Raw genomic sequence first — 24,532 nt, 5'->3', positions numbered from 1 at the left:
ATACGATACGGAAACCAGTGAAGTTGCCTTTAGTTTTCACAGTAATTAAATACATATAATATACCACATATCTCCATACAATCTGCGCCGATAACGCATCAACGTCCAAAGGAGTTTACCAAATCAGCTGCGCAGTTAGGCGCTACTTGTTGTAGACATCCAAACAAGCTAATCCTGAGGAAAAGAAATACGAATGGTACATGTAAAGATGCACACCATGCGGAAAAGAAATGTGAATGGGACTTCAATACATGCACATCCTGGGGAAAAGAAATCAGCACCCGGGGTGGGGGAACAGCCAATCAGGTTCCATGAAACACGAGCTCAAACCGCTGCGGTATGCCATCTTCCCCGACCCTCCTTTTAAAAAGAACTTTTCTCAACCTCCCTCCCCAGTCCCACTTATCTGATTGTTGCGGCGGTGGCAGCCACTTCCCTCCTCACTTCTCTGGCCGCCATGGTAATAGAAGCGGGTCTCTGTTTGGAGCCCAGCCTCCTACATCCATGTTGGCCACTTTGGATAAATATTTTCATACATTGAACGGGACCCTAGGTTACCGCTTTGGTAACCCGGGATGCCTCGGTAACCGTCCTTGCTTTGCTTGGGCAGTTCACTCGGGCTGCTAGGTCATTACCTCTGTTCCAGCCCTTGGAACAGGGTGCCAACGCCAAATTGGGATATGAAGGACTATACAAACACATCAACTTGTTACCAATGCACATGAAATAAGAAATATGTCCATTCACACACAGTTTTAGAGGGAGGGTAATCAGAATTGCAAGAATGCAACAGATAGAGACTTAAGGAAACACGCATAATCAATCTCTACTTAGAGCCCGGAAAAAGAAGTGGAGCAATAGTGAGGCTCAATTGTACCATCTATATCTTATTCTACAACATGGATTTAATAATATTTGAAAAAAATGATATTTCTGCCAAAATAGTACAGTACTTTTCACTGACAAGGAGGTAACAAGGCTAAATAGAGTAGCTCATGTTATCCAGGCCACAACATTAAAAGCAAAGACATCCTATATGCAACTATTTGCAGGTTTAGTTGCAAAGCAAAATACATCATATGTTACGATAAAGGCCTGACATTGAAAGATAATGTATCATTGCAGCAAGGTATACTACCATTTAATATGTAATGTGCTTGATGAACATGGACATACATGATTGTATCCAGTAGCAAAGAATAGGAAAGATTGTCAAAGAAGGAAGACCAACTCACTTACCTAAGGATATTACTTACAAATAAAATCATTTTGAGATTATTCGGATTTGTGAAATGTATTACAGATGTACAAGAAATCATACCGGTATTAATTCAAACCACTTTCTTTATGCCCTACCGAGCAGTTATGCAAGTCTTATATATCTTATTTACTTGAGGCTATATTGTAAATATTGTGCTGTACACTGAACCGTAAATTAAAAACTACTGTAATTCACGTGCCCCAACCAGAAAGGTAATGAGTAGCATTGGGAAATGCTGTGCAACAACAGAATGCAACAATGGTGACTTCGGAGTTTAGTCATAACCTCAATTAAAATTCACAATAGTTTTCATGACATCAAATGACAAAGAAATTAAAACTGCAGCACACTCTCAGAGCAACAGGTTTAAACTGAGTGAAAAGACACGATTTGTTCTTCAGATAGGGAATGCAATTGCATTTCTGAAGCATATGAAGGAAGAAATAAGGGCAATGTTCTTCATGAAAGAGAATTTGCTTATTTGAAAGTTTTCCTTCTGATATTCAAAAAGAAAAAAAAAAATATATCAAATTATTGGCAGTCAGTAAATGCCCATTTTGTCTCCTCCAAGATTTCAAGTTGTGTAGTTTCTCGATGGACATTTTCAATGCACGGTTACATTTTCAATACACGGTTGTCCGTCTCATCTTCTTTCACTCAAATCATTACTTTATCTGGAACATGGAACACCCAGGGAGCTTCTTCAAATTCCTGCTTTGTGAGCATGTCATTCCCTTAAAAAAACAGATAAAGCTTCATTAGCTGGCCAGTGCATTACCCAGAGTCTGAGATGTTTTCATGTGTTTACCAAGCACAAATAATATAAAGGATTAAAGTGTTGTGCACTTAGATTCTACTAGCAAATGATTCCACATGTAGCATAACTTTCATTCATGCTCACTAGTGTGCACTATATTACAGTGACAACAAATGTGTCAATATCTGTAAAATACATTCTGGGGCAAGTTTACAGAAACATCGCACTGGTGCAAGTGCAGCAATTGCACGATATAAGCACTAGGGCAACGTCTACCCTATTTCTTCAAACACTGGAACATATTAGAAAACTATTACAGCATGAGGAGTGCAGCTTGGGATGGTATAAGCATTAGGGCAAAAATGGCCATAGTGCAATAAAGATACATTGTCAAAGAGTTTTTTCACCAAGGCAGAGTTTGCCCTAGTGCTAACACCATTCCGTATTAGCACTAGGGCAAACATTGCCCTGTTGCAGTAATGCAGTGAAAATGTACATTTTGTGCCGAAGGGCAATGTGTGCCCTTGTGCTTATACCATGCCAAAATTCACTTTTCATGGTGCAATAGTTTTCTAATATGTCCTATTGTTTTCAAACATAGGGCAATCTTTGACCTAGTGCTAATACCGAGAACCTTTGCACTTGCACTGGTGCAAGGTTTCTGTAATCTGGCCCTTGAAAGTAATCCTTCATTGTTTTACTAATGTCCATAGCCAATTGCCAGTGTCAACACTACATACCTGGTGGCAGCAACTTCAATTTCCATTTAATTTTCATACCTTGAGGGAACCCTGGTTCCCCTAAAGAAAGATTGAAATCACTTTTAGTGCACTCCCTGGAATTCATTAACAGATTGATGATATCAGCTGTTGCAAAGTAAGTAAATGGGTGCCATCTAGAGTGATTCAACTCTAGTGGGGAAAAGAAATAGGCACATTTAAGCCCTTATAAGCAGGTGTACTAGAGAGGCAGAAGTGGATGGTGAACACTCTCTTTTTGGGCTTGGACCTCACTAAATAGAATCCCCAGTCAGGAATACCTATTTAACACCAGGAATAATACAAAGTAGCAGGTGGTGCCGCCATGCCCAAGACATACCCATATTGCTTCTTTGATTCATGAACTCCACTTAAACTAGACCAGTGTGGCAGATTGACATGGTTTCAAGAAAAGAGCTATGAGTGGGTACATCCCTATCAGTAAGAACAGGTTATATAAAAATAATGCAAGATAATCGAAGTACGAGGAGCACTGCAGTACCAAAATAGGCACAATTGGGTATGTACAAAGACATAAAATAATACAGTCTGGGATCCTCTAATAATATAACCAGTATACACCTTTAAATGTAACATATAGTATACAACATAAAACGCTACCTGCCTCTCATGAAACGTTAAATCCGCTACTAAGATTTTTTTTTATAGACAAACAAAATAATTCCCCAATACTGTCCCATGTATGGCGACAATGTTAATAACAAAAAACAAAAAAAAAATATGAATGGCAGTAGAATAAAGGTAAAAGGAAATACCTGTTACAGGCGTGATCAGAGTTGTGAAATGATGTAGAAACAGAACAAATCAAAAGTTAAATACCTGTATAAACAAGATAAGAAGCTATGAAAAGATGGCTAGAAATAGAAAAAGGGGCATAGGGCAGAAAGTAAGCCTCTACATGGACAAGAATGATATACAGTGGAGGAGAGTTGAGAAAAATACCTTCCTGTTGCAGCACCGAATTGCGCTATAAGCCTCCTGCATATTAGCACCATCAATTTTAGCCTGCCCTCCCATCCTACTACATCATTGCCCTGTGCACCTAAAGGCTCAGCCAGCCATAAGACCACTAGCACGACCAACATCACCCTGCCTTTCATACCTGCCACATCAATCAATTGCACCCTGCTCAATTCCATATTCATCCAGCTAACCACTTGGACATCCAAGACCTCATTGTTGCCAACAATCTGGACCTCCTAGCCATTTCAGAAACATGGCTACATGATGCCTCTGGCCCCGCCCTCTCTATTGCAATCCCACTGGGATTCACTTCCCTTCACAGTGATATACTCAACTCCAGAGGAGGGGGAGTAGCACTGATTGTGCGAGATAACCTACCTGTCAAACTGTTCAGCACGGTCCATATACCCAACTGCAACATAGTCTAAATCAAACTGCCCCCCTCCCACACTTCCACCACCATGCATATCATTTATCACCCCCCAGGCCCACTTCTATCCTTCGACAAGGACTTCCAACACATTATCTGCTCTAACATAACAGCCACCTCGAAAAGTATCCTCCTGGGCGACCTCAACCCAGGTCTCAATGATAAGGAATGCTGCATCCATAGCCAACTCCCTAAACACCTTATAATGTATACAACGTATAATGGCACCCACTCAGGCCAAAGGCCCTATCCTACTGTTAGGCCTTGACTCTCTCCATCTGGCCCTGTCCATGGACTGACCACCATGTCATATCTTTCATTGTCCCTACCGGTAGCCTGCCCACATGCACCACAGTACCATTACCGTCCACCATTTCCCAGAGCTCCCGAAACCTAACCAAAGCCGTAATTCTGCCCCTGCTAGGTAATCTACAATCAGCACATCCAACCAACATCAACCAAGTCATTCTAGCCAATCTATACTTTGAAGCAATCACTAATACAGTTGACAACATCACCCCCCTCGAACCACAGAAAACCAAACCCACCACTGACCGAAAAGTGTGGTTCAACACAGACCTCCAAGCACTCTGCTGTAAAAAATGACAGGTTGAGGCCAAATGGTGGAGAACATCATCTGACACTCTCAAATCCCATTTCTCCACAGCTACCAAACAGTACAAACAGGCTATCCTACTTTGACCTACAACACTAGAATCACGAATGCCAAGTCTAAAACTCATGAGCTCTTCACCATTCTCAGAGAGCTGGAACCCCACTCCTCCCACCCACTTAACCTCACTAAAGATTACACTTGGTGTACTAATATCCAGAATGCCCCCCTAGACAAAATGTCTACTTTACATTACAAAAAACCAACTAAATCAAGTCACCATCAGCACTAAAACACAACTCCCCCTCAACGACCTGACGCCCACTGCCCTACAAGACTTACCGGCATTTAGATTTGACCCTCTCTCGAAGCCAACGTCACTTCCATCCTGAAAAGCCTGAAACCGCCTAGATGAAAAGGAGACGCCTTCCCAGCAGTAATCATCAAGGACTGATTCCATTCATCGCAATGTTCATCAATGCCTCCTTCTTCTTATGCCTGGTCCCCACTAGCCTCAAGGAAGCTTAGGTTCTTCCGCTACTCAATAAACCTTCCCTGGAACCCACTGTTTCCACCAACTACTGGCCCATAACAAGCCCCTTTCTCCTAAAGATTCTGAATTGAGCAGTCTACCTCCAAATCCAACAATAACTGGAGTCCAACTGCATCCTAGGAATCCATCAGTCAGGCTTCCGCCCTGCTGATTGCACTGATTGGGCTCTGCTGCACCTAAAGAACCAGCTTGATGAGCTCAAAGACGCCGGAAAGCCTGCACTCATACTACTCCTAGATCTCTCGGCAGTCTAAAATCTGGTGGACCCCAAGATCCTCTGCCAGCACCTCACCTCTGCAGCTAATTTCTCACCTGAAGCAGTCAGCTGGATCACTTCCTTCCTGGCCGACAAAACCATCAGATTCTTCGCTGAAAATGCAAGTGCCCCACCAAGGTCAATTTCCTGCAGCATCCTCAAGGCTCTTGCAACTCCCCAACCCTTGGTAACATTTTCACGAAACCGTTATTCGATCTCCTAGAAACTCGTGGCATCTCCAATACGAACTATGCTGCTGACACTCAAATCCTCCTTCCCCTCTCAGATGACCATGCAGATGACTCCTCTACTTTACTCGTTGTCTTCCAGATATTCCAGGCTTGGGTGGCATCCCACTTGCTTTGCCTTAATGATGAAAAAAACTGAAATTCTCTTTGTGGGATCTCCAGCTGTGCTCAAAAACCTTAACCAACTATATTGCTCTTTCACCATTGACGGAATCTCAATCCCTGTATCCCTGACAGTGAAAACATTGTGAGTTCATCTTGATGACTCCCTCTCCCTAAATCATCATTTCAATACTACTGCATTCTCCCAAGCCCTCAGCACCAAACTTATGAATGCCTCCATAGCCATTCTTATCTGTTGACAGCTGCCTCACCATCACCGAGCTGTGATCAGCTCCGGACTAGACTATTGCAATGCACTTTTTGGAGGCACCTCAATGCAGAATATCCATAAACTGCAAGTCATCCAGAACAATGCACTCCGAGCTGCCCCCAACATTCCCTGGTGAGAACACATCTCAGCCGCAAGAAGGGCTGCTCCCTGGCTCCCATACAAGAATGTATCACCTTTAAAATGCTGTCAATCACCCTCAGTTGCCTCTCAAATTCAAACCACCCCATTTCTCACAGAAATGTACAAAAGCCCAGTCAATGAGACCACCCAGATCTGCATACGCTCACTAACACATCTCACTGAGATTTAGACAGACCAGAGGTTCTAGCTTCCCGTTCATTACAGCAAAACTTTAGAACACACTCAGTCCTGAGATATGAGCAGTTTTACTGATAATTCTGCAAACATCTGAAAACCTGACTCTTCACCTAGGGAACTCTACTACCTCCTACTTTCTCTTTCGACATTTTTACTGGAGTTTATTATGGCATTAATTGTAACTTGTTCTGCAACCAGTGCCTTGATGCCCATGGGTTTAGAGTGCTTTATAAATGTAAAAATGAATAAATAAATACATTAATAATTTCTGTATGTACTTACAATTGTATATGACGTGTTACATTTAAAGAATACATTGTAGTGTGTAAGGAGGAAATATGTAGATATATGCCATATTTGTCATATTTTGTCATATTTCAAAATGTAATTCATAAAACCGGTGACATCAGTGATGTCAAGTATGATGTAATTAGTGATGTCAACAGCAATGTCATCAGTGATGTGATCTGTGATGTCATCATTGTGGTCATACACTGCGCAACAGGGGTGGCATAGTTAATTTGATTGTTGAATGTAATGGGTTTTGATTTCTTACATCTGATCACTTAATTCTCCCTTAACCAATTTATTTTCACTGAATTTCAACGGTTTTGTTGCTATTATTTTTTTTTTAAATTAAATCTGTTATACTTAACTATCCCCAACTAAAAAATGTTCACTAAATTTCAAGAGTTTTATTGTACTACATTGGAGCACATGTTGCACCAGTAGGTTTCTTTGGGGCCCACTAGCCATTCCCTTTGGCTGCGGACACTGTACATATCACACCAACAGGTTTCTTCTGAGCCCACTAGCCATGGTCTTTGGCTATGACTCCTGTACATGTTACACCAATAGGTTTCATTGGGGCCCACTAGCCAAGACCTTTGGCATAGAGACCCATTACCCCTTGCCTAGAAGATGTGATCACTGCAGCTGTAAAACTTATTTTTTTCACTCTCTCCCTCTTCCCGTGGGATTCCCCTAATAATGGCAATAAAGTACATATACAGCAGCATTAACGGGATTCCAATGATATGCGCCCGATAACGCGCGAAAAAACTCACAGTCACTCACCAAGTGCCCACCTCATCTTTCCATGGTGTCCCCATTCTACTCAATTGCATATTTCCTCCATGCCCCTCTCCTCGTCATTACCCTCTATCACAGTTTTGTCCATGTGATGCATTTTCTTCTATGAGGTTGACTTGATTGAAATGTGAGTGCTGAATTTAAGGAGTTTTGGTGCATTAAATCTGTTCACCATATCTATCTCTTCATGAATGGCTTTCACTGAGCTTCAAGGGTTTAGCTATAACTTAGTTTCCTCAAGGGCTACTAGCCATGGCATTCTGCCGTGGCCACTGAACATGGTGTACCAATAGTTTGCCAGCAGCCACGGCTGAACATGTTGCATAGTTTCTTGAGGTCTCCCCAGCTATGGCCTTCGGTCATGGGCCCTTTATGTGTTTGACCAATATCTTTCTTTTGGGCCTGATAGTCATGCCCACTGGCCATGTGTGGGATGTATTTACCCATGCATCCGGGCCCTACCTCAAAACTGTGCAGTACTGGCATTGAAAACATCATAATGGCCAGAGCTCCCCAGAAAATGCACAGGAAAATCCCATTTCGCCTATATGGTGAGTTCAGAGAGGCCATGCTGATTGCCAAATGCAACCTAGAATTGTGGGGAATTCATTTGTTAAATCCCAAGGATGGGTGCAGTACCAGTACTCACCACTATCCAAAAGCCGGCGCTTTAAAACCACTCTGTGTTTCCCTGAAGGCAAGTCAAAATGCCTATTTTCAAACATTGCAATATGTGCAAAATATTTACTGAACACCAGCAGACATTTGGCAGAATGGAGTTTTGTGTGCCTACAAAATCTGGGAAATGAAGATCATAAGACAAGGTTTATAACAAGACTGGCTGAGCTGTGGATTGCAGCAGTTTAAGTTGCACTGGATTTAAAGACACTTAAATCGAAAATGTTTAGATTAAATGAGTGACCTATGTTTGGTGTCACATGCCTTTGTAACTGTTGAAATGTCATAGTTTTGCACTTAGAATCAGCATTCTAGCTGCATGTGTAAAATTGCAAGTTAAGTTAAAAAGCAACAAAAAACCTGCCAGTTAGCTGAAGGTCTGGCTTAAGGAACTGAATTCTGCCTGGCAACTACCCCCATCAGGAGTGAAACTTGAGTCACAGCTGTGTTCCCAGGCCTAGCTGCCCTTTTGCTGCTCACACTAAGGATATGCCATCTATCTGATAATTGAATTACCTGTGCTCTGCAGGAAAGTGAACAAAGCCCTGTCCTGGCTCAGGCAAAGGTTTTATTGGCAGGAGTCGTAAATGGTCTTAAAAAGTGGCTTCCTCCTGAGGAAAGGGGAGGGGCACTGCCTGTGAGAGCAAGCTGGCTTGGCAGAACTGGATTAACCAGTATTTCTACCTTGTGCTGAGAGAAAACCACACCCCTTTGTAGCCAGAATATTGTTTAGAAAAAGATTAATAACTCATGGTGCGGACATGTGAAAATTTTATAAATGATACCATAATTCTTGTGATTTTTCTGCCCACAGTTTAAGAGGTTTTTAGAACCGGTGGTATGTACAGGGGGGTGTCAGCGGAAAAGTGGATATTACTCTAAATGTGTGCATGTTAAAAATCTGAAACTTCATCAGTTAATGTCCCTACTCCCTGCGCACATGTATGTAAAGTTGGGTCCATGTCAGAAATTGAAAAATCAGTTAAAAAGTCCATTATGTGCCATCTCTGAATGCAAGCTCCTAGAAAGAGCAGATTTGGACAGAGACATGGCTAAATTCAGCCACACCATGTATATGTAATTTCAAGCAACTGTGTAACTGTGAAATATGTCTTTTATTATCAAATATAGAATGTGTGCAATCTGACAAGGGAGTGCCCTCTTGGCAAGCCATAAAATGACATCACTCTGACTCACAGTTCATTCCCCAATCAAGGGGAGGAATGAAAGCTGGACCAATGACAAGTGAGAGGGGCAAGTCTAGTGATGCAACACACACACCCACTCTCAAAAACACATAAAAGCAGAGAGTCAGGACAGATAGGGACCTTCAATTCCATTTGCTGCAACGCGCTCTGCCGGACCATACAACATCCAGAGATCCAGACTTTACCTCCATCAAACCTCCAGAGAGCCAAACTAGAGTCTTCAATCTATCCAGAACTAGAGACCAGACCAGAGGGAGAAAGCAGTGCTGTACCCAGAGAGAAAGCAGTGCTGTGCCCAGAGAGAGACCCGAGCCCAGTCCAAAACCCTGACCAGATCCATGGCGAGGCCCATTTCACTCAAGAATATAGTGTGAGTACCTAGAAAACTGTGCAGAACCAATCTCTTAGTTAAAATAATATAATTCAATCTATTTTAATCTAAGTAGAACTGTCTCCTAACTGTCACCTGTCATTTGTAAAGCTGTCACTTGTTCTTTCCTAGTTGCAAGCTGCACTTGTCTTTTCGAATTTTAAAATTTCAAATCTGAAAAACGACCTTTATTCAATCGCTCATATCTCCGCAACCGTTTGTGCTAGAGACGTGCAGTAACTTTCATTTTGAAGCTGAGATCCTAGGCTTTCCTAGGACCCCAAAAAGATAGAGATAGTCCTTGTGGTTCCTCTGTAATAGCGCTCGGCGCATCCGCGAATTTTGCCGCGATTTGCAAATTTCTTCACGTGTAAAAAGACAGCAGTTTTGCCTTCCATTTGCCAGAAATTCGTTTAACCTGCTAACTATCCCTGCCCCATTGCTAGTGTGAGCCTGGACTAATATTAACTAGATACCACTCACCCTGAACCTCTGAAAGGGAATTAAAAAGCATTTCCAGCATATTTCTCATCCATTGCTAGCACATATCAAAGCATTTGGGCCTGTGTTTTCAAAACTCCTATCTGTGTTTTAAACTTCTGTTGTCTAAGCTTGGGGGGGATTGAACTGATTACATTGATTGCATTTCTGAGAACTGCGTGCTTTCCTCCCATTCCCTTGCATTGCATAAAGAGGGGGGGAGTGAATAGCCAGAGAAAAGTGATTACATTGTTTTGTTGAAATCATATTGAGTATTTTCTATACTGCATTTCATTCATTCAACCTTGCATTTCCTTGAACCCTATAAAGCATTTTCTACCACATTATACTTCTGTACCTATTTACCAGTGTGCTACCTTATCCATTTCATCTCAACTCCTTAGTAATTATAAAGAAGTGTGCTAGTGCCAGATTCTCCGTTGTTGATCTTTATCATATCAGATTAAGTGTGCTATTCAATTATTAACTTATTATAAAGTGTGATATATATATATTTTAAATTATCAAATAAACCTTTTAAACTTGCAAAACAGAACTACTTCTTGGCTCAGTGGGGTCAGGGGGGATTCCAAGAGAGGGGTGTTATATAGGGGTAGTCATCCAGAACGCATGAACTGGACCTAAAGATATATCAATAAGGGTTTTCATTCAGTATTCTAGACTAGGCGTTAACTTAGCTGTAGTGCTGAATTGAATCCTCTTACAAATTGGGGGCTCGAGCCGAGACGTTGGGTTAGATTTACCGCTTGTGCAGCTTAATACAGTGTGCTAACTGACGGGATACATACATCCGGTCGGATCACCACACTGCATTACGCTGTGAAGCATTCCTCAAAAGGGACACTCCAAGAAAAGTTCTGTTCTGCAAAAATAAAATACAAACTTCTGTAAGTCAGGACAGAGACCAATCTCTAGAATGACAACCTTAGTAGACATGAAAATAGCCAGAGAGCACCTCTTGCATAAGCTATTTGTGAGAGGTGAATGGACCGAACAGGGCCAGGATGCCTGGTTGCAGGCCATCACGCGACAGGTCACTGAAACAGGGTCAGACTTATGGAGAGATCAGGGTCCATTACATGTGGCCCTGAGTGAACTATATATGGCTCCTAAGGCCAAAGATGAACACAACAAGATTGTTAGGATAGCGGCATACCTGTAGCTATATATGGGAGACATGCAGGATAGATGTGCTGAAAGCCAAAATCTGGCAAATAGGCAACAGATGGCGTTAGAGAAGGTCCAATCTGACCTGGTCTCTTCTGAGCAGAGGCTGCAGAGGAGCCAGGAGTCAGAAGATGATAGTAGGCAGCACATCATTAAAATAAAGAAGGATATGGATGTGCTGCAACAGGAAAAGGTAGAACAGGATACCAGATTTCTGGCCTTGCAGAAGGAATACCAAGAAGGTTTGGACTCCCTACTGCAAAACCAGAAAAAGCTGGAGCAACAACTGGACTTCAACAGGGTATGTGCTGAGCAGGTAGTCACCCTGCAAAGCCACCTAGATAGAGAGAAGGCAGAGAGCAACAAACTAATTCTGAAAGACCTGCATACCCAGGCAGAGTTTGATGAGGAGCGCCAAAAAGCTGGTGCCCTTCAACGGCAAAGGGACGACCTGGCAGCACAGATGCAGGCTCTCAGTCAGGAAAGGGATACCTCAGGCCAGGAAGTCTGCCATTTAAAAAGAAAAATGGAAGAAAATCACCTGACCCACCAGGGACTGGGTGACCTCCAAAAAGAACACCAGAACTTGCTAGAGCACACCAGGAGGGTGGAGGATGCTCTAGCAAGAAAGGAGCAGGCCAATAGGGACACAGCTCAGGAGGTAACCCTCCTGCAGCAAAGACTGGCCCAGTTCTCCAGGACCAACCAGGAAGTACAGAGGGAAAATGAGGCTCTCTGCCAGCACAATGAGAGGCTCCAGCAACAGGTAGCGATGCAGGAGAAACTGATAGAGTCGAGTAAGGCCTTAACAGAGGAACTGAAAGCACAAATGCAGGCTCTTGCATTGCAACAGGGAGCAGGGGCGGATAGAGATGAGGTCCGCTGGGAAAGAGAGACTCCTGACCATAACCGCAGGAGCCCTAACACCAGGGGCCTTCATCTCCCCCAGTCCCTGGACTCTACCACCCCCATGTCCCCTGGCGCACATGAGCACAGGGCCGCAGGGATGGCAGATCATTATCCAGCTAAGAGTATGGGGCTCATAGGCCAGTACCACTCAGGAATGGAGGGCTGGGCATCCGGGTATGGGCACCCAAGCACAGTACAGTTCAATGGGGAACCCCAGGAGAGTAGGCCCATTAAGGGCATCCTGAAAACCTCTGCCCAGTTAGGTCAGTGGAGGGGGTACCCATCAAATCCTGGCAGCAAGGAGGAATCTGAAGACTCCTCTGAACTGCGCAGGACACAGGAGACCAGGTCCCCACATTCTGCCAGCCATTCCCAGGCTCGCAGAATCCGGGAAAACCTGGAAGGACAGACGGGAACCTCTGGGAGCAGTGCCTCTGAGTCCGAGGACGATTGGACCAGGGTTACCCGGACCAAAAGGGCCAATAAGACAAAAAGGGCCTTGCTTAAGGAGCCTTTAAAGCAGATTAAGGCGATCAGGAGCGTCATCACGCCTTACCATAAGAACGCTAAGTATTCTGTTTGGGAGCACTTAGAGTTGTTTGAGCAAATGATGGAGACTTTCCATATGAAGGACAGCCAAAGCTGTATTCAATATGTAAAGTGGACCTTCTCCCCGGAATACTCCAGTTTCTTTGCGGGGCTGGAGGACCAAAATCATTTAAGATGGTCCACCTATAAGGCGGCCATCTTGAAACATTTTTCTGTTCACAGAAATCCTCAAGAGGCTCGCAAGGTGGCCTACAATTTGCAATGTGGGGAGGATCAGGCCCCACAAGAATTTGTGCAGGAGTTAAAGCGTGCTTTTGCGCAAACCACCAGAAGGGTGCGCACGGATAGCAGGGAATTTATTAATACGTTTTTCCATGCCTTGCCCAAATATATCATGACCCAGCTCGTGAGGGATTTTCACGAGAAAAGATCTTTAGACTGGGTCATTGAACAGGCTACCCGGATCTATGAGGTGCAGAAACCGGTAGATAGCAAAAGTAATGCCCAGAAAAACCCCAAAGCCAACAGCACCCCTGCTGCTGCCAAGGTGGCAGAGGTAAAGGTCACCCCCGTTTTGGATTTGGAGATGGGGGGGCCTAAAAACCTACCTACACCTAATAATGCTAGGCCCAGAAGGTCCTCGGGCCAGTCACAGACAGGGAGCCAGGGAGGCAGCCCCACAAATGGGGTCCCTCGCTCTCCTGATTATGTAAGTCCCCGTTACAAGGGAAATCGACCCATCCTGGGTTATGTGTGGACTCCTCCAGCCCAAGGGGGGGGATCCAGCCAAGCACCTAACCCAGGGAACTTCCCTCCAAACTTCCCACAGGAGGGCAGAAATTCTCTAAACCCTGGGCAGAACTTTTTCCCCAGATATCCACCCGACTTTCAGCCCCAAAACCATCCATCCTTCTTTCCCCAATTCCCTGAGCCCAGACCACTGAATCCGGGAGAGGGGAGGCCAAGGGTGGAGGGGTACCCAAATCTTCCCAACCCGGGGTATTACCAGAGGAGGGACAGCTACCCTTCCCGGGATCAGCCCAGGGGAGAAAACAGGGCCCCGTATCAGCCTGAGCGGGTTTCCCAGTTAGAGCGCCAGGTTCAAAACATGGCGCGGGATCTGGGTCACATACTAAGGGCTCAGCAGAACCCTCAGATGGGCGTGCCGGCGCAGAACGCACCCAACTCTGGACCTGGTGCTCCAGAACAATGACGGGGGCAGCACCCCGATAACTCACCGGTTCGCAGGGAGGAGGCACAAAGGGAAGGGGGGTGTAAAGCCTTGGAGGAAGCTTCCTTCCTCACTTGTAAACAGCCCCTGGAAACCCAGGAACCGGAAACGAAATCTCTTGCCCCTGAAAGTCTGCCTCCTAAGGAGCAGAGGGGGGGTAGGAGAAACAAAAGACCCAAACAGACTCAGTTTGAGGAGGAGGTACAGATCTTCCAATTTGAGGGAGAGGGATCCTCAGAGGATCCTGGGAAAAGGATCTTCTCCTTCAGAGAGGGGGGAACTCCTCCCAAAGAAAAATGGGTTCCTAGGGATGCAAATCCAGACTGGGGAGATGTGGAGACTGAGCTACCGCCACCCACCCTCTCATCCCAGAACCAACAGCAAGAAAACCCCCTGGTTCAAACCCATCCTGGTGACTGCCTCCAAAAAGGGGGGGGCGGCCCAGAACCGGAGCCAGGGGAACCCACAATGGCTCTGATCTCCAGTTGCCAACTTTTTCTTTCAGATTCCCAAGGCTCTCCACAGAATTCTGCCCAAAATTCTTCTCTCGCGATGTCCAAAACCAGAAAGTTAGCCCACCAGTTGTCCAAAAATGTACATTATCTGTGCCCCCTTGAGGAGAAGGAGGGAAGATATTATGCCCCGGTACAAGTACAGGGGCAGGGTACAATCTCGGCACTGGTGGACACTGGATCTCAAGCTACCCTTCTGTCCAGAAGGGCCTTTGATGAACTGAATGCAGGAAGGGGAGAGGATTACCAAATTCCTCTCACCTCTCTTCCTGGACAACTGCAGAACTTTGACGGGAAGGAAATTCCCGTTGAGGGGACTGCAGACTTGGACATTAAGATCGGGCGACACAAGTTGAAACACCCGGTCATAGTTGTGACCCCAGAGGGCACCCCTTGTTTACTAGGGAATGACCTCCTGAGAAGGTTGTCACCCCTAATAGATTGTGTAAACGAGGTCCTCTGGACCCAGACTAGCCGACCAATAAAATTAAAACAGAGTGTCAACCATGTTAGTTTAAACGGCACCTGCCACATGGTTGAACAAAAATCTGACCAAGTAGAATTTCACTTCCAGAATAGCCAAATTCCAGACATGACAGTAATAGCAGTAGGACAACAGACTGGTGATGGGGGGTCCTCTCTATTTCTGAAAATCAACCTTCCTTCCAGTCTAAAGTGGTACTCCACGCTGGAAGGAAACACTCTGAGATTCTATACTAATCCACAATCAGAAACTCCCACTCCTATAGTCCAGAAAGATGTGAAATCAGCTCAAAGCCTGGCTGATATTCAGCAAATTGGAGAGCAGTTGTTCATCCCTGTTCAGTTAAATGATGGGAAGGACTCTGTTCTCGCTCGAGTGTGTGTGAACAACGGTAAGAGCTTCATCAGCGAAGCCATGTTTCGCCAACTCCCAAAAGATCCAGCCATTCCCACCTTCAAACTGATAGACAAGTGGGAAATGGACCTGGAAGCACCTAATTCCAAACATCTCCTGCCAAGCAGGTGTATGCTCAAAATCTCCATTGGCAACAAGAGCATAGTCCACAATTGTTGGGTCGTGCGAGACGTCCCTGCCGCCTTTTACTTAGGCAGTGACATTCTCAATCGCTTTGCCATTAGTTTGGACCTAATAAACTTCAAAGCTTGGTCCCGATTAGCGGATAATCCCATGGGCTTTGATGATCCAGAAAAAGCATTTAGGTCAGCTCAATTGCTACCTTATGCAGTTGAAATTCAGGTTAAAGAGGAAGTCACCATCCCAGAAAGGACCCGACAATTCTCCCTGGAAGTGAAAGTTAAAAGGGGACAAGAGTTGAAAAACCCTGATGCTTACATACATCTAAATGCTTCCCTCCAACAGCAAGGGTTGGGGGTAAACCCAACTCCATTAGTCAACATAGAACATGACACCATTCTAATAGAGGTGGATAACAGCGACTTAAAGAGTATTACTCTAGCCGCAGGCACCATTATTGGAATGGCGGTTGATGACCGACATTTCTCCATTGATCTTGTAAATGAACTGTTAGGGCCAATCCCCAAGGACTGCGTTGACAGTGACAGTGATGACAATACAACACCAGACAGGATTTTTACCCGGCATGGGGGGAACTTCCTGGTGTACACTTCCTGCCCCTATGGTAAGGAAGATGTGACGTGTGACTTCAGGAGGGATGAGGTGATTTTCCAGGTACATGAGGGCTGCCTTTCCCACCTGAAGCCTCCGGTCCAAATCAGCACTCTGACCAGGGACTTCTCCACCCAGCTGGAGGAGGCCGCGGAGATAGCCAAACCAGAAGTCTTTCCAGGCTTCAGGCAGATGGTGGAAGAGAGAGTCAATCTAGCTGATGCCTGTGTGACTCTGGAACAAAAGCAAAAGTTGAAACAAGTTTTCTTGGATTTCCAAGATCTCTTTGCGGTAGACTCATATGACTGTGGTCGCACTGACATCCACACAACAACAATCCCCACGGACCCTGGCATGACTCCTGTGTTTGTGAAGCAATATCGCTTGCCTCTCGCATCAATGGAGTCCCTTACTGAAATAATTAAGAACCTTGAGTCCCGGGGAATAATCCGTCCAGTCCACAGCACCTTCAATAATCCGGTGCTGGGGATATTGAAGCCAAACGGCCAGTGGAGACTCTGCGCCGACCTTAGGGAGCTCAACAAACGGGTCCATACTTCCCGATGGCCTCTGCCCTACATTGACCAAGGGCTGGCCCAGATCCAGGGGTCACAGGTATTCACTGCAATAGACCTGACCAATGGATACTGGACTGTGCCTGTCAGTAGGGAGGACCAATATAAGCTGGCTTTTACCTTTGGGGGCCAGCAGTACACCTGGACCCGGACTCCCTTCGGATACCTCAACTCCGGCAATGAATTCAACATTTTTCTACACAAGGCCATGCCTGACTTGGGTGCAAGGGGTAACCTGGCTTATGTAGATGATGTCCTCATCAAAAGTTCATCTGTGGAGGAACACATAGCGGAGATCCGTTATGTTCTGACACAGTTGAGGGCCGCCGGAGCAAAACTTTCCTTTCAGAAAGCACAGTGGTGTAGAACCCGTGTTAATTTCTTGGGGCATGAGATTACTCCTCAGGGTCTCTGTCCCCAGGAAAAGAAAGTGGAAGCACTTCAGAAACTGAAAGACCCCACAACTCTGCGGGAACTAAGGAGCCTCCTTGGACTGACTAATTACAGCAGAAAGTTCATTGAGGGCTACGCAGAGATCACCAGACCCCTGATTCATCTCCTAAAGGGGGGGGTCAAGTGGGAATGGGGTCCAGAACAATCCGAGGCAGTAAGACAACTCAAAAGAAGCCTCTCACAAGCGCCTTGCCTAGCTTACCCTGTCAGAAACAAGGAGTTCTTCCTGGAGACGGGGTTCTCTGATACGTGCTTGACGGCAGTATTATACCAAAAGCATGACAAGGTCAATAAAGTAATCTCCTATGCGAGCAAAACTTTATCCTCTGTGGAGGAAAAATTCAACGATTGTGAGAAGGCACTCCTGGCAACGGTGTGGGCATTGAAGAATTACCGCCCGTTTATCCAGGGGGAACACATCATAGTGGAGACTCCACACCAGCCTCTGCAATATCTCCAAAGTGACAGAATCCGGGCCGGAAATGTGAGTAATTCCCGAATTACTTCCTGGATTCTGTCAATGCAAGGTTTTCCAGTGGAGGTCCGATATGGCCAAAACAAGAAGAGTCCCCTCGCGCAAGGTCTGGCTGACTTGCATGATTGTGCCAGAGAAAACTGTCTCGAGGACGAAAGTCTAAAAATAAAGGACAACACGGAGGCATACCTTAATTCCCCACACAAAGTCTTTGAAGAGGACAAGTGTGAGGGAATGCCCACTGTCTATGTGGATGGATGCTCTTACCATGTTGACAACAACGGGGAGAAAGAACTGGTGGCCGGCGTAGGGAATGCATGGGTGAATGAGTCCCCAGAACCTTCCGCTGGATACAAAATTGGTCCCCGAAGTAGTCAGGTGGCAGAATTGATGGCTGTGCATCAGGCCATCCTCACTGCTGTCCAGCATCAACTCCACGAACTGGTCATAATCACAGATTCGGATTATGTACGGAACGGGTTCGTGGAGCACCTGGTTAATTGGAAAACCAGAGGCATGTTATGTGCTAACAACAAACCCTTGAAACATGGGAAGTTGATCCAAAACATTGATGATCTGGTCACCTCGAATGAGATGACCATCTATTGGAAAAAGATCAAGGGTCATTCCAAAGTAGAGGGACCAGACAAAACTGGAAATGACTTAGCTGATCAGCTGGCCAAAACCGGGGCCATCCAAGGGGATCTAATTGAGATTGAGTCCCTGTTGGGGGAAATCCAGGTCACTGCCATCACTAGGTCCCAAACAAATGCTCACAACGACCTTTCAATTGCACAATGGAGTAAGGAGACCCCTGATGCTGATTTGATTACTGCTCAGAAGGGGGATCCAATAATTGGTAAATTTTACCAGCACCTTGAGGACCCTGAGAACTTTCCCCTGACGGATACCGATTACATTGGGAAAGAGGACCTAAGAGTGTTGATGAAATGTCCAAAAATGTTCCGAATCCAAGACGGTTTGCTGGTAAGGAAATCCAAAGCTGGCCACGATCAGTGGGTGGTTCCTACCTCATTCCGAAGCCTGATGTTAAGTCACGCCCATGATGCGCCCACTGCCGGTCACAGGGGGTTTCACACAACATTGGAAATCTTAAGAGAGGTTGCATACTGGCCACACATGGGGCAGGACCTCGACCAATACTTGAAGGGGTGTCTTGTGTGTGCAGAATTTCAGCCATCATCCCTCACGCACCGTGCGCCTCTCCAAAAGAGGGGGATGACACTGCCATGGTCAGATTTACAAATCGACTTTGTAGGCCCTGTGATTCGCTCGGCTAGGGGGAATAAGTACATGTTGACTGTGACATGCTTGTTTACCAAGTGGGTGGAATGTCTCCCAGCCCCAAATTGCAAGGCAGAAACTGCAGCTGCCTTGATGATTAACCACATCTTTTCCCGTTTTGGTCTACCTCAAAGGATTGAGTCAGACAGAGGTAGCCACTTCACCAGTGAAGTAATGACAAAGATGTGGGAGATACTGGGGGTCAAGAGAAAGCTGCATATTGCTTATAGACCAGCTTCTTCTGGGGCAGTAGAGAGATATAACCGGACAATTGTGAGCATATTAAAGAAGTTTGTGGCAGATTCTGGGCCAAGTTGGGATATCCGATTACCTCTGGTCCTAATGGCCATCAGATCTACCCCTTCATCTGCAACCAAAATGTCACCATTTGAGTTGATGACTGGACGCAAGATGGTGCTTCCTCAGCATTTGCTCTACAGGACCCAAGAGCAGACACTGATAAATGCCTCCACTACTCATGAGTATGTAGAGAATTTAAGGAAACACCTCCAACATGCTTTTGCTTATGCTCAGCGGAATCTAGAAAGATCGGCTGATAGCATGAAGACCCATTATGACCTGAAAACTTCCAGGAAGGAATATCAGGTGGGAGACCGGGTCTATCTATACAACTTCCAAAGGAACCAGGCCAAGCAGCACAAATTTTTGCCTACATGGAAGGGACCCTTTGAGATCGTCGATAAGATCTCCCCTGTGGCCTACAAGATCCGCATCCCCAAAGGCGGTTCGGCAGAGGGGGAAGACAAGTGGGTACACATAAACCAGTTGAAATGTTGCCATCCCAGGCACACTCTGCAACAACTGGAGGAATCCTCTGGAATCCTAGCGGGTACGATATCAGACTAATTCAGTTCCAATCATAAAACATACCACATCTAGTCTCTAACATACTGTGATTTGTATGAAACTGTCTCTTAGTTATACTGTTTTTTTTTCTTCTCTTTTCAAAATAAGAATGTAATGTTTCGTTATGATAAAATGCATATGCTGCCCCACTATCTCAACAGTGGTGGAAAAACGTCTATGAGTAGGTATTGCCGCTCTTCCTTTGTCGTTCTAGGAGAAAGAAAACCTGAAGACGGGCCAAGAAGGACGATCCGGAGACCGGGAACGAAGATCCAATGGGCCCAGTGGACCGCCCAATACTCCCATCAGGACCGGCGAGGAGAACCGATCGATCCGACCGGATGGAGGAAAAGATGCTGAACTGTGCCATTTATCGGAAGAAGAGGAGAACTACATCCCAGATCTTGCGGGTCCCATTAGTGAAGGATCAGATGGCCACCGCAAGAAGGGGGGCTTGTGGGATGTATTTACCCATGCATCCGGGCCCTACCTCAAAACTGTGCAGTACTGGCATTGAAAACATCATAATGGCCAGAGCTCCCCAGAAAATGCACAGGAAAATCCCATTTCGCCTATATGGTGAGTTCAGAGAGGCCATGCTGATTGCCAAATGCAACCTAGAATTGTGGGGAATTCATTTGTTAAATCCCAAGGATGGGTGCAGTACCAGTACTCACCACTATCCAAAAGCCGGCGCTTTAAAACCACTCTGTGTTTCCCTGAAGGCAAGTCAAAATGCCTATTTTCAAACATTGCAATATGTGCAAAATATTTACTGAACACCAGCAGACATTTGGCAGAATGGAGTTTTGTGTGCCTACAAAATCTGGGAAATGAAGATCATAAGACAAGGTTTATAACAAGACTGGCTGAGCTGTGGATTGCAGCAGTTTAAGTTGCACTGGATTTAAAGACACTAAAATCGAAAATGTTTAGATTAAATGAGTGACCTATGTTTGGTGTCACATGCCTTTGTAACTGTTGAAATGTCATAGTTTTGCACTTAGAATCAGCATTCTAGCTGCATGTGTAAAATTGCAAGTTAAGTTAAAAAGCAACAAAAAACCTGCCAGTTAGCTGAAGGTCTGGCTTAAGGAACTGAATTCTGCCTGGCAACTACCCCCATCAGGAGTGAAACTTGAGTCACAGCTGTGTTCCCAGGCCTAGCTGCCCTTTTGCGGCTCACACTAAGGATATGCCATCTATCTGATAATTGAATTACCTGTGCTCTGCAGGAAAGTGAACAAAGCCCTGTCCTGGCTCAGGCAAAGGTTTTATAGGCAGGAGTCGTAAATGGTCGTAAAAAGTGGCTTCCTCCTGAGGAAAGGGGAGGGGCACTGCCTGTGAGAGCAAGCTGGCTTGGCAGAACTGGATTAACCAGTATTTCTACCTTGTGCTGAGAGAAAACCACACCCCTTTGTAGCCAGAATATTGTTTAGAAAAAGATTAATAACTCATGGTGCGGACATGTGAAAATTTTATAAATGATACCATAATTCTTGTGATTTTTCTGCCCACAGTTTAAGAGGTTTTTAGAACCGGTGGTATGTACAGGGGGGTGTCAGCGGAAAAGTGGATATTACTCTAAATGTGTGCATGTTAAAAATCTGAAACTTCATCAGTTAATGTCCCTACTCCCTGCGCACATGTATGTAAAGTTGGGTCCATGTCAGAAATTGAAAAATCAGTTAAAAAGTCCATTATGTGCCATCTCTGAATGCAAGCTCCTAGAAAGAGCAGATTTGGACAGAGACATGGCTAAATTCAGCCACACCATGTATATGTAATTTCAAGCAACTGTGTAACTGTGAAATATGTCTTTTATTATCAAATATAGAATGTGTGCAATCTGACAAGGGAGTGCCCTCTTGGCAAGCCATAAAATGACATCACTCTGACTCACAGTTCATTCCCCAATCAAGGGGAGGAATGAAAGCTGGACCAATGACAAGTGAGAGGGGCAAGTCTAGTGATGCAACACACACACCCACTCTCAAAAACACATAAAAGCAGAGAGTCAGGACAGATAGGGACCTTCAATTCCATTTGCTGCAAGGCGCTCTGCCGGACCATACAACATCCAGAGATCCAGACTTTACCTCCATCAAACCTCCAGAGAGCCAAACTAGAGACTTCAATCTATCCAGAACTAGAGACCAGACCAGAGGGAGAAAGCAGTGCTGTACCCAGAGAGAAAGCAGTGCTGTGCCCAGAGAGAGACCCGAGCCCAGTCCAAAACCCTGACCAGATCCATGGCGAGGCCCATTTCACTCAAGAATATAGTGTGAGTACCTAGAAAACTGTGCAGAACCAATCTCTTAGTTAAAATAATATAATTCAATCTATTTTAATCTAAGTAGAACTGTCTCCTAACTGTCACCTGTCATTTGTAAAGCTGTCACTTGTTCTTTCCTAGTTGCAAGCTGCACTTGTCTTTTCGAATTTTAAAATTTCAAATCTGAAAAACGACCTTTATTCAATCGCTCATATCTCCGCAACCGTTTGTGCTAGAGACTTGCAGTAACTTTCATTTTGAAGCTGAGATCCTAGGCGTTCCTAGGACCCCAAAACGATAGAGATAGTCCTTGTGGTTCCTCTGTAATAGCGCTCGGCGCATCCGCAAATTTTGCCGCGATTTGCAAATTTCTTCACGTGTAAAAAGACAGCAGTTTTGCCTTCCATTTGCCAGAAATTCGTTTAACCTGCTAACTATCCCTGCCCCATTGCTAGTGTGACCCTGGACTAATATTAACTAGATACCACTCACCCTGAACCTCTGAAAGGGAATTAAAAAGCATTTCCAGCATATTTCTCATCCATTGCTAGCACATATCAAAGCATTTGGGCCTGTGTTTTCAAAACTCCTATCTGTGTTTTAAACTTCTGTTGTCTAAGCTTGGGGGGGATTGAACTGATTACATTGATTGCATTTCTGAGAACTGCGTGCTTTCCTCCCATTCCCTTGCATTGCATAAAGAGGGGGGGAGTGAATAGCCAGAGAAAAGTGATTACATTGTTTTGTTGAAATCATATTGAGTATTTTCTATACTGCATTTCATTCATTCAACCTTGCATTTCCTTGAACCCTATAAAGCATTTTCTACCACATTATACTTCTGTACCTATTTACCAGTGTGCTACCTTATCCATTTCATCTCAACTCCTTAGTAATTATAAAGAAGTGTGCTAGTGCCAGATTCTCCGTTGTTGATCTTTATCATATCAGATTAAGTGTGCTATTCAATTATTAACTTATTATAAAGTGTGATATATATATATTTTAAATTATCAAATAAACCTTTTAAACTTGCAAAACAGAACTACTTCTTGGCTCAGTGGGGTCAGGGGGATTCCAAGAGAGGGGTGTTATATAGGGGTAGTCATCCAGAACGCATGAACTGGACCTAAAGATATATCAATAAGGGTTTTCATTCAGTATTCTAGACTAGGCGTTAACTTAGCTGTAGTGCTGAATTGAATCCTCTTACACATGTCACATCAGTCATGTATTACCAAGCATTCATTGCTCCCTGCCCAGTAGATGTAGGTACTGCAGATGCTACATCTTCACCACAGTAATAATTTCCAATTACAGAAATTCATGCAGTAGAGTTGCGGTTTGCCAACTCACGCGATAACAGGAAAAACTGCTCATATTTAAAAAATCATTCACTTCCTCACAGGCACTCAACATGTGTCCCCCTTTGTTTTTCTAGGTCCCCTAACTGCACTCAATTGCTTTTCCCCTACCTAACTCTCTCCCATTACCGCCTATCACTCATTGCTTCTTGGGACACACATTTTCTTCTGAGCGTGTCTTGCAGTGTTACTGCTGTAATCATGTGAGATTTACGCATTCTTCCACTGATAAACCGAAATTGTTCTACCGTAACTGGCTCTCCAACCCACCCCAAATCCCCAACTTCACATGTATAGGTCATCCACTGTGTGCTGGTATTATAATCCCTGTCGCCAGCCCGAAGGATTCATAAGGTAGGCTACCGCATTTCAAGTACTCCTGAAGACTACGTGGGTGGCCCTGCAAACCTACCAATGTGTGGCTAATACACGCCTGAGTGTATGATGCCCACTGGTAAACAAGTAACAGCAACCTGCAGTGTAACATGGGCGTGGTAAATGTTGCATTAATTTGATTGATGTCCTGCTTGCCTTTCCATGACCCGTGAAACAGACTCATCGTGTCTCCACTGAGCAGTGTCACTGAAAGTGTCAAGAGGTCACCTACGGGTCTTACAGTTGAAGAAAACATGTAACTGCAGGTGGGACAGTTTTTTAGTGAGTCTGAAAAATGGCAAAGCTGGTGTGGCTTTGTCACACACATACTAGTGCATGTAAAGGCAAGTAAGCAAATAGCAGAATGTGCAGAGCGCAAACAATGGTAGTGGTGGTTAGAAAGGTACTGTAGCTGCATGGTTCA

At 44.8% G+C, this 24,532-nt stretch overlaps 1 protein-coding gene across 1 annotated transcript in view; it reads right to left on the bottom strand.

The window, feature by feature from the left end:
• Positions 1-885: 885 nt before the first annotated feature.
• LOC138567754 (uncharacterized) overlaps positions 886-24,532 on the bottom strand; it is a 97,836-nt gene continuing 74,189 nt past the window's right edge. Inside the window, exon 5 of the mRNA XM_069646236.1 lies at positions 886-1,995. Coding sequence (XP_069502337.1) covers positions 1,919-1,995 — 77 coding nt within the window. The 3' untranslated portion in view covers positions 886-1,918. The remainder of the gene's footprint in view (positions 1,996-24,532) is intronic.

This window comes from Ambystoma mexicanum, chromosome 2p, assembly GCF_040938575.1.
Source record: "Ambystoma mexicanum isolate Mex_15411 chromosome 2p, UKY_AmexF1_1, whole genome shotgun sequence".
In the NCBI taxonomy this organism is placed as follows: domain Eukaryota; kingdom Metazoa; phylum Chordata; class Amphibia; order Caudata; family Ambystomatidae; genus Ambystoma; species Ambystoma mexicanum.
Note: the sequence above shows the minus strand (reverse complement) of the source record. Positions and strands in the feature narration are given on the sequence as shown.